Source organism: Notothenia coriiceps, unplaced genomic scaffold (assembly GCF_000735185.1).
Source record: "Notothenia coriiceps isolate Sejong01 unplaced genomic scaffold, NC01 NC01_scaffold00019560, whole genome shotgun sequence".
In the NCBI taxonomy this organism is placed as follows: domain Eukaryota; kingdom Metazoa; phylum Chordata; class Actinopteri; order Perciformes; family Nototheniidae; genus Notothenia; species Notothenia coriiceps.
The window spans coordinates 1-10,837 of record NW_011352261.1 but is presented as its reverse complement, the minus strand read 5'-3'; the positions used below and the strand labels follow the sequence as shown (position 1 = coordinate 10,837).

At 40.6% G+C, this 10,837-nt stretch overlaps 1 protein-coding gene across 1 annotated transcript; it reads left to right on the top strand.

Annotated features, from left to right (window-relative positions):
* The first annotated feature begins 5,777 nt into the window (after positions 1 to 5,777).
* Positions 5,778 to 8,104, top strand: LOC104952115 (sphingosine 1-phosphate receptor 1-like). Its single transcript, XM_010778870.1, has one exon. The coding sequence runs from the start codon at positions 5,823 to 5,825 to the stop codon at positions 7,023 to 7,025; it is 1,203 nt and encodes a 400-aa protein (XP_010777172.1). The 5' UTR covers positions 5,778 to 5,822; the 3' UTR covers positions 7,026 to 8,104.
* Positions 8,105 to 10,837: the final 2,733 nt, after the last annotated feature.

Here is a 10,837-nt window from a genome sequence, read left to right as displayed (position 1 = left end):
GGCAGCTACTGTCTAAACTAAATACTGCCGTGATGAAACGCCATATCATGGATTATCAAGGATTCTCTCTGAAACAGTATGGAGCTCAAAGGCTTTCTCTCTTGCCGGTTATACCACAAGGTGAGTTCCTTTTTACTTCCTGCTTCTTCACACACATGCTCTCCAGTACAGGTTAGCTCTGAGTGTTAGCGATGCTAATGTAAACACCGACCATATTACGTCCAAAACAGTCAGGCATTGTTTCTGATAGCAACGTTTCTGATTGGGCCGTGGGTCCACATTTCAGATATTACGTCATATCGGACGCAAATCTGGATCAGCTCCGTTGTTCCCCCGTTTTTAGAGATTTGGGTACGGAGGAAAAGAGAGGGTTTTAGTTTCTGACGCTGCGTGAGTTCCCCGACACACCGGGGACACTTTGATGTAGAAAAGACATCAACAAGTGCATTTAGCATGATAGGTCCCCTTTAAGATACGTCAAAAATATTTGATAAATGTGTGACTAAAGTGTCAAAAAGCCAACATAATTGGATGTAAAATATTACAAATATTATTTTTTGACTACTGGAAGATTTTGAGTTTGTTTAAGATGTATTTTATGGATTGATTTCTGAGGATATATATTGTTTTATAACAGAGGAATACAGGGCTGGACAATTATTCAATATTATGATCTTATTCGTATGTACTTAAAGCCTTAAAAGGTCTTGATTACTTATTACTGGTTTAAAACCAGTTTGATGAGTTTATGATTTAGCATATATTTGTCATATTGTGATATCTACGTATACATATATTTTTATCAGAAGTTTTTTTATATTGATATAACTATAAGCTCAGTCCTGAGGGAATGTCAATCAGTTTTGTAACTTGCTGTCAGAACACTGTAAACTGCATTATTAAGTGATAATAAAAAAATACTGCCTAACTATACGGGTTGTTGGTCAACGATTTATTATTCATTAGTCGGACACAGTATAGCATTTCAAACAAGGTTTTAGTGTAGTATTTTAAAGTTACATGCATTTGAAAAATTCTGAAAAAAGTCATTTAGTACTTTCCCCCCAAAACTAGGCCGATAGGGGGGGGGATTTGGTTTCACACCAAAAAGGATCTGGGCCTAGTCCCTAGTTCACGTGAACCTTCTCACCCCCAGATCGTCCCTGCTAGAGAGGTCGTACTTTCCTGAGGAGGAAATGGTTCGTGGGTGTGTCGGCCACACTAACAACTTCTGATTGGCTGGGCGAATTGCAAACCACGCCCCGTAAAACTTCGAAAAGTTTTGTGAAGCCGCCATTTTATTTGCTCGCGTTAGCATTATTAGCATTAGCTCAGCGCAGCAGCGGAGAGAGACTAACTTATGGCAACACAAAAGAAAACATGGGAGCGGTGGAGTGATGAGGAGGTGTCGATTTACTCGGAGGACGCGACCCAGCAGCTTCTGAAGCCACTCCCCGACTCCAACGTTTACGAGAGAAGAAGAAGTGACTCATCGTCCCTCAGGGACTTATTCCGGTGAGACGGCGATCAGGACAGCTCCAGGGACTAAAGAGTTCGGGGGGAACAAGTACCGGCTAAGTACTTGGTGTGAAAGCGGCGATATAGTATAGTATGTCGAAAAATATAAATAAAGTCAAAGTATATTATTTATTACACATTTATAAAAAGTCATAATAAAGCACATCAAGAAAAGGTTGTGTGAGACATTAAAATAAATCACTGCAGCTTTTTCTTCAAACGCTCCATATTGATCTGGAGCAGGCCGAGGCCGGAGAGGAACGATGACCCAGATCCTGCAGACCCCCGTCAGAGAGAGACCCCCCAGGACCAAACCTCCACATCAGAGACAGATTCAAACCGAGACAAAGTTAGAAACCCCGTCCCTCCGGATTCATGTCACTCCTGAACTCAAAGAGCGTAGAAACACAGGAAACTAGTTCAGACACGACTTGATGAAACGTACATCTGTAGTTTTCAAAGTACCGGCGAAAAACTCTCGGTCAAAGCTTCACAGTTTTGCAAAACCAACAAAGAAGACAACATGAGATAACCTTTATTTACCCCTGTAGGTAAATGCAGGTGTCATAGCAACAACATGAGTAAAGCAAACAGAATGGGAGGTAAAAGGACTTTTAGAATAACAAATAAACGTTTAATCCTTTAGTTATGCAATAATAATAATAATAATACATTATAGTGCTCTTTATGAACTCAAAGACGCTTTACAGTGTGAGGGAGGGTGGACAAACAAAGACAGGAAATTGATATTGTGAAAAAATCCTTGCATCTCAATGCCGAAACTAAAACAATATGTAGTGCAGCTTTAATGAGAAGCAACTGGCTTAAAATGTGAATTATTTGAACCTCTTATCTTCCTGAATACGACCCAAAGCGGCCAAGAAATATAAATTATGAACATAAGAATTAGCATCTCTTCCCCTCTACAGAAATGTATTCTGTAACGTCGACCTGAAGCTGAACCTGCAGTTTCCTACGAGCAGACTTTTGATTCCCGTCAGCTCGTTTTTACATAAAATAATTTCAGAGATACGATGAACTTTGAACGCCTCGCTCAGAGAGGCTGGATTTATTACTGCTTAACACCTGAACATCAGCAGGAGAGGACTCTTTAAAGTAGAGACACTACATACTGATATACACCTGAACATCAGCAGGAGAGGACTCTTTAAAGTAGAGACACTACATACTGATATACACCTGAACATCAGCAGGAGAGGACTCTTTAAAGTAGAGACACTACATACTGATATACACCTGAACATCAGCAGGAGAGGACTCTTTAAAGTAGAGACATTACATACTGATATACACCTGAACATCAGCAGGAGAGGACTCTTTAAAGTAGAGACACTACATATACACCTGAAAACGATCAGAATAGGGCCCCTTTAAGTTAAAAATATCTGATTGATTGTAATGCATTTGATAATCCAAAATGCCCAACAGTTAACTAGTTATTGTAACGTGAGCCTGCTCACCATGATAACATTCCTCTGCCTGATTATATCTCCCCATTCAGTTTGCCCTCAGGTACAGAATCAGAGGTTAGTCGTTGCAAGCATTTCCCTTCCTGATGCTCCTGACGTGTAATTACAGCTGCAGATCATCACAGTCACTTGTCAGGTTTCTCAGATTCTCCCACAGTGCAGAACAGGGAAACGTCACATTCAGAAAAAATCTCCAAACTGAAAAACCACACGTTAATGTCAGCGTGGAAAAATAGCAGTTTCTGAGGCAGGTGCAGCTGGATCTGTTTGGCAGGCCAGAAACCCCAGAATTCAGAAAATGACATACTGGCAGAGTCTGTAATTATCTTTCTGCTCACACATTAAAAAATAAGGTTTTTTGGGGCTTTCATGCCATTTATAGATATTCCCCTCCCTACTCTATGTTTGTAAGACATAAAAACTCTGTGGAAGGAATCCTTTGGGCAGAAAAAGTTAAATTACCCGGTCGTAAATTATTAAAATGACATTATTGTCTCTGTCATTTATGAATATAAGGCTATGATGTTTTCATTTCAGAAGTTTAACAGCTGGACTCAAGATGTTTCCTACTTTACCAAAAAGTGAATTCTCATTATGTGCAAGTGGTGGAAGAAGTGCTCAGACTTATACTTAAACTCAAAATGCATTAAAATCTTACTTAGTACAAAAAGCATTGGCATCAAAATATACTTAAAGTACTAAAAGTAAAAGTACTCATATGCAAATTTGCCCATTTCAGAGTGTGTGAAAAGACTTGATTATAAATTAATTAAAGTGTTATCACAGCTGATAAAGGTGGTGCTAATTGTAATAACTTTATAAACTGCTGCTTGATATCTTAACCTAAATGTCAATATTGATTTAATCTGAATGAGTCAAAAGCTGTCAGATAAAGTAGTGGAGTTGTTTCTACTTTTACTTGAGTAGGCCTAATGGATATCTTTCTTCCACCTCTCTTCACATTTCACTTTCTACCTGTTCTGTTGCATAACAAACAGAAACACATAATCTGTCATCGAGCTGTAATCCGTCCTGAGGGCAAATCAGAGAGTGAGGGGTCATGAAGGAGGAGGAGGAGGAGAAGCGTTGAAGGCCAACCACACGGAGGACCAACCCACTGCATGTCGAGTCCTGCCTGCCTGCTCTGTTCACACATCACACCAGAGCCGCTGCCTGACACAACTGCTGCTGCTACTGGATATTTGCCACTCTACAGGTGCGTGGAAAACGGATTTAAAGTTTACTTTTCTGACCATTTGGACGGGTTTGTGCGTAAAGACGCGTAACATGGGTCCGTGACGTTATTGGACGCGAGTGGTCTTTTTTATTCTGTGGGTATCGATATTGCTTATGGTTATGACTCTATCGTTTTTTTAACTGTATGCATGACAACTAAAGTTGCCCGAGACAGTGTCCTCTTTCTGTTGGTGCGTGGAAAGGTACATTCAAAGTTACGATTGTTGGATAGGATGCGTAAAGACGCGAGAAATGGGTTCGCGTTGCTCTGAAATGCATTCAGTGTATGCAAGTGGTCATTTTAAACTATTACGTTATGTACTACTGGGTTTTTACGCATTTACAGGTGCGTGGGAAAGTAGTTGTACGTTACGATCATTGGATAAGATGCGTGAAGTGGGTTCGTGTTGCTCTGAAATGTATAATGATTTACTGTTAGCAACTGGTCCTTTTGGAACAGTGTGCGTGTTTCCTAAATCCGTGTCCTCTCTCTGCTGCTTCTTCTGGATATTTACGCATTAACAGGTGTGTGAGAAAGTGTTAAAAAAATTACGTTTTTAACATTTTGGATGTATTGGATGCCTGAAGATGCGTGGATTTGATTTATAGTGACTTTACCTTAAGCAAATTGTAATTTTTTATTTCCTACCGTATCGATATCACTGATGGTTTTGACAACGCCAATCAAAGTCGCTTGAGCCTTGTCCTCTCTCCGCTGCTGCTGCTACTACTGGGTATTACAAGTGATATTGTTTGGAATAGATGCGTAAAGATGAGTCAAATTGATCCGTGTTGCTCTGACATGTAACTTATTTTTTAACTGTGTGCCCGAGCCCTCCCTCTTTGGTGCAACTTCTGGATATTAACGTTTTTACAGATGTGGGGAATGTTTTAAAAGTCACGTTTTTGCCATTTTTGTCGGATTAGATGCGTGAAGATGGATGTGTTGAAATGGATCTGTTGCTCTGAAAGACATTCAAAGTGACATGTAGTCAGTGTAGTGACAACTGGCTGGTCCTTTTAACTCTTGTGGTATCTATATCATGCGTTTTTTTTATGATTCATATACATGCTTCCAGTTCCTGTTTGAATGTGTATCCCTTGTTTAGCACCAACTGGAAGCATTTATTAATTCTTTATTTTGTTTATAAAACTGTAATAATCCGTAAAAGTAAAAACATACAGGAAACTGACAGCTCAGTCGTGAAAATAATCATTACTAAGTGTTATATTTTCTGTTTGTATTCTGACTCATGTTCATATTTTCTAAATTAATCCGATAATGAATTTCATGTCATTATAAGGGATCGTGTTCATGTGTAGTCATCCTCACTGACCTTCCTCTCCTCTTGTTTACTGCAGGCTGGCTCTCATCGCCTCCTAGTGGCAGAAATTGTGAGATTTTGGGAGGAAAATCCTCAAAACCACAGGAAATCCTCTCTGACTGCATCAAAGGGAACACTATTTCCTTCAAGCTTCTAATACCAGAGAAATATGCACAACCAGAGGACTTCATGACAGCTTTTCTGAGGATCTAACCTTCAAAGATATTTCGAATCCTTGTGGAAATAACAAAAAATGTCGACAGAGTCTTTCCACGCCGCCTACGCTGCTGTAGCCCCGTCTGCCAACCCGATGTCGCCCTCCACTGGAAACCTGCTTCGGATGTTTCGCTCGTATCAAAGTAACGCTGTCATCTTGAAGCACTACAACTACACAGGGAAACTGGAGGGCAGATACAAGGAGGGGCTCAAACCCGAGGCCATCGCTTTCCTGCTCGTCTGCGTGCTCATCGTCATAGAAAACGCCATCGTGCTTCTGGCCATTTGGAAAAACAAGAAGTTCCACGTGCCCATGTACTACCTCCTGGGCAGCCTGACCCTCTCCGACCTGCTGGCGGGCTTCACGTACATGGTGAACATTGTAACATCCGGCGCCAAGACTTTGAACATGACTCCGGTGCTTTGGTTCCTCAGAGAAGGCGGGGTTTTCATCATGTTGGCGGCGTCCGTCATCAGTCTGCTCGCCATCGCCATAGAGCGCCACGTGACCATGGTGCGAATGAAGCCGTATCAGGGCGACAAACAAGGTCGGATGTTCGCTCTGATCGGCGCCAGTTGGGTGTTGTCCATTTTCCTCGGAGTGCTTCCCGTTCTGGGGTGGAACTGCATGGGTTTGTTGGACCAATGCTCCACGGTTCTCCCGCTCTACGCCAAAAGCTACATCCTGTTCTGCATCACCGTCTTCAGTGCCATCCTCATGTCCATCGTGGTGCTTTACGTGCGTATCTTCCGCATCGTGAAGTGCAACACGCAGCGTCTCGCCTCGGCACCGCAACGAAAAGGCCTCTACCGAAAGTCCCAGAAGTACATGGCGCTCCTGAAGACCGTCACCATCGTTCTGGGAGTCTTCATCATCTGTTGGCTGCCGCTCTTCGTCCTCCTACTGTTGGACTTCTGCTGCCCGGCGAAAAGCTGCGATGTGCTCTTCAAGGCGGACTACTTTCTGGGTATCGCCATGTTAAACTCCCTGCTGAACCCCATCATCTACACGCTGACGAGCAAGGATATGAGGCGGGCGATTCTGAGGCTGCTGTGCCGACCTTGTCTGATGACGAAGGACGGGCAGTTGAAGAAGATCGGGATGCCCTTCCTGGAGTGCAGCACCAGTAAAACAGACGGTGTTTCCCATAGGCTGGAAGGACTGGAGACCACGGTGTCTTCTGGGAACTGTACGCCCTCCACTATCAAAGCGATTTACCCCAGGGTGTCCAAAACATGACACACGGGACTCTTAGAGAAAGCACTCGGACTAAAACATGGTCTCTGAATCTGAGCTGTGCTTCGTGTTCGACTGGGGTTTACATTTCCTGTTGCACTCTGCCGGAGTTTTTGGTATTAAAACCTCATGGACAGAATAAGCTCGATGCAACAGAAGTCCATATTGGGAGAAAGACAGTTTATATGCCTTAAGAGGAGGAGGCAAACTAGCATTACATTTATCTTTAAGACACTAAAAACACGGCCAGTATTAGTCAGAGCATCTTCCGTCTAGCCGTTTCCTTTCATCAGTGTTTGTTTTCCTCTTGAAAAGGAAATGAAAGGGCAGATGTTATGGATAAATACAGGGGATGGTCATGATATCATCTCACAGCTGAAACATGAATTCATTTGGGTGGTTTGTTGCAAATGATCTGGAAATTCCCCTATATTGGTGCAACACAGTGTTGGGAGCTCGCCTTGACAACAGCATCAAATCAACACAGAAAATGGAAAAATATGGAGCTTTTTTGGGCAGTTTTACTTGAAAAATGACAGAAATTGTTATTTATTAAATTAAGAAAACAGTTTATCAGTGAATCCTTTGAACAAATGTTCCAGAAAAGTAGTAATCTAATGTTGGCAGATGGAGAAATAATGGATTTGGTGGCAATATCTTTGGCCGTGATCTTCATTTCTTTGTTTCTTTTCCACGACAAATGAAGACGAATAGTCAGCATGTCATATCAATGGAGATGGATGTTTCTTTTGGGCCAATTTTCAAAAAAATCCATGATATTTGAGCCAGATTTGGTTGAAAACTGGCCTTAAGAAAAGCAGCAAATCACAACAACAAAAATCATTACCGTCTTTGTCCGTTTTAATTGAAAAATGACTGTAATTATAAGTTCCAATTAATTCATCAATGACTCATTTCATAGCATTTATTTTGGTGGCTTTTCCTTTCCAATGTTTAAGGAAATCCCATAAAATGTGTCCTACATATGGATTTGAGGACAACAGAACATTCATTTTCATAAGTAAACCACATTTTCTGTCAGATTTACTTGAAAAATGACTGAAATTATAAAAAAAAAGAAATCAATAAATCATTTCAAGTGAACTAAAGCTGTCAGGTAGAGAAACAAGGCTATGAACAACATCTCATATGTGTTTGAATGAACACAGTGTGCAGTCGTTTCACATAAACCCATTTAATCACGCTAATAAACCGAGGGTAAAGCTCAAAGTGTGCCTTATCTCGTCGCCCTGTGATACATTTAATGACATGTTGTTACAGGAGCATCCACACCCAGAAATCTGCAGCCAAACCCATGTAATGTCTGCCATGTGAGTCTTTTTCGTCATTCGCCCCGATGATCAGAGGCTCTTTTTTGCCCGGAGAGGCCCTGAACGCGTCATACTGTGCTTTGGAGGTCCCTTCAACGCATGATGAATGACTCAAAGCAATAAAACCCGACGGCGGACGTTTGTTGACGCCTTCTCGGGCTGCAAAATCTCATTTATGTACTTAATTATGGAGAAAAGTTGCTCTACTTGTTGGAGAAAGTTCAATGTTTCTCGCGTTAAAATAGCGGATATCATCTGTTATCAGAAATCTGCCCGACAACAGGGGGTGGGCTTCTGGGGGGAATTCATTTTGTGGTTATAGTGACATAGAAAAATAAATGTATTGCTTTGCCAACTGTGTTATTGTACATACATGTAAAGAGAAAATCTATTTACTTTGTTTTGTATACTTTGTAAATATCTATAGTCCTTTTTTTTTGTATTGTGAAAAACCTGACTTAAGTTATGATGTCACTTTTTATATGTGCACTGAATAAAAACATGTGAATCAATTTTACCTGGAGGTGTGTGTGGGTTTATTTGAACTGTGGTAGAGTTTCTGTTTTCTCACAAACACATCCTTCCTGTTTTTCACCGTGAGTCAAAACTAGAAAAGACAAATATACATGGGGAGGTGGTGGTCTTCGGATCAACAATATTGAATGTATGCAAGTTGGTTTAGGTAAAATTGTCTGTGAAGAGACCTGTAGGCTATGTCATTTAAATACAGCAAACAAAGCATCATTTGTATTACTGAGGTAAACAAAAAAAGTTAATATCCTCAGCTAAATGTATTTAAAGTATTAAATGTCCAAAAAATAAGAAAAAATAATACAGAAAAAATATATATATTGTAAATAATAATAAAAAATTGGCTCATTAAACTCATTTATATGCAAAAATATTAATTGCTAAAGCTATCGGATAAATACAACGAAGTAGAAAGCTCAAGATGTCCCTTTAAATTGAAGTGTTTAAGTAAAAAGAAGCATAAAATCACAGCAAGTTAATCATTCAGTGAATCCTGTGAAACCCCAGTGATAAATGTGTCATTTATATTAGGATTAAACATTTTAAACAAGATTATGATCCAGTGCAGATTAAATGAACAATACAGATGAACAGAGCGATGATCAGGCATGACTAACAGAGCCCCGCGCCCCCGCTCACCACTTGTTAACCACTTGCTAAGAAGTGTGATGATGAAGCGGCAGAGACGCTGCTCTGTTTACCGTCAGGAAACCACACGCTGTGCCCCAGTCATGATGAGAGCGAGGCGAGTGGCGCTCTGCCGCTCTTTAAAACGTTATCTACCCTCCTCACCACCACGCGCTGCACCCTGCGGCATCGATTCCTCTAAACTGCTGATGAAATGTGACACCGCTGAAATACAGATCATAATAACAATAACTTTGCCATTCAGGGGACCCAAGGTCGCTTTACAGAAAAAAACAAAACAAACAGTCAGACAAACAACAAATGAAGAAGAATAATATCCTACTTTGTGTTAGCTGTTCTCCTCTGTTACGTTACATGCAGTGGTGTGTGTGTGTGTGTGTGTGTGTGTGTGTGTGTGTGTGTGTGTCTTTGTGTTTGTGTATGTGTTTGTGTATGTGTCTATGTGTATGCGCAGTGGCGACTGGTCATTAGGGGCAGCAGAAAGTATTACAAATAATGATTACAAAAAAACGCAAATTAAAAAAAAAAACATATATAAAATATATTCTAAGATCATGTTTAATCATCTGATTCGTCTGTACATTGCTGTTTTAGTCTGTGTTCTTCTAATTAGTGTCTACAGTGTGTGCCTATTGAGCTGTTTAGAGCCATGTGGGACAAAACCCGATCATGCCCTCCCTGTCTAAGTGAACGGTGACTATAAAAACTACACTGCGCATGCTCAGAGTATTTTCCTATCTAATGTGTGTGGCAAACAAATAATGACCATAGGGGCAGAGTGCTGCCATCCCCACCATACGTCATCTCACATCATTCAGAGCTGATTGGTTGTAAGTACGTGTGCCGCGAAAAGTGTGGTGTGTGAAGAGGAGGAGAGAGACGCGTCCCAAAACCAGGAAGTAAGCTGCGCATGGGTTCCCTCCACAAAAAAGCAATGAGATTTCTCCATAGGATTTTAGAAAATAGCTCAAAATAAGATCTGTGGGAAACGTAGCTGTTAGATAAATGCACGTTTTGTTCAGCCGGATAATATCCACATGTCTACCCTACTTTTATAATTTTCGAATCATACATCTATCGATTAGATTTATGATAGACTTTTGAAACAACAAGAAGATAAGGAGGACTTTTACAAACAAGTAATAGAGATTTTTGTCCAGAAGGATAGCCAAATGGACTTCATCTTCAAGTCAAGGTAAGACCGCAATTTTATTGAAAATGGGATCTTACTAAGAGAGAACAATTCAATATTTAAATGATAAAATTACATTTTTTGGGTATCCTTTTGTTGAACTGTCTGTTTAA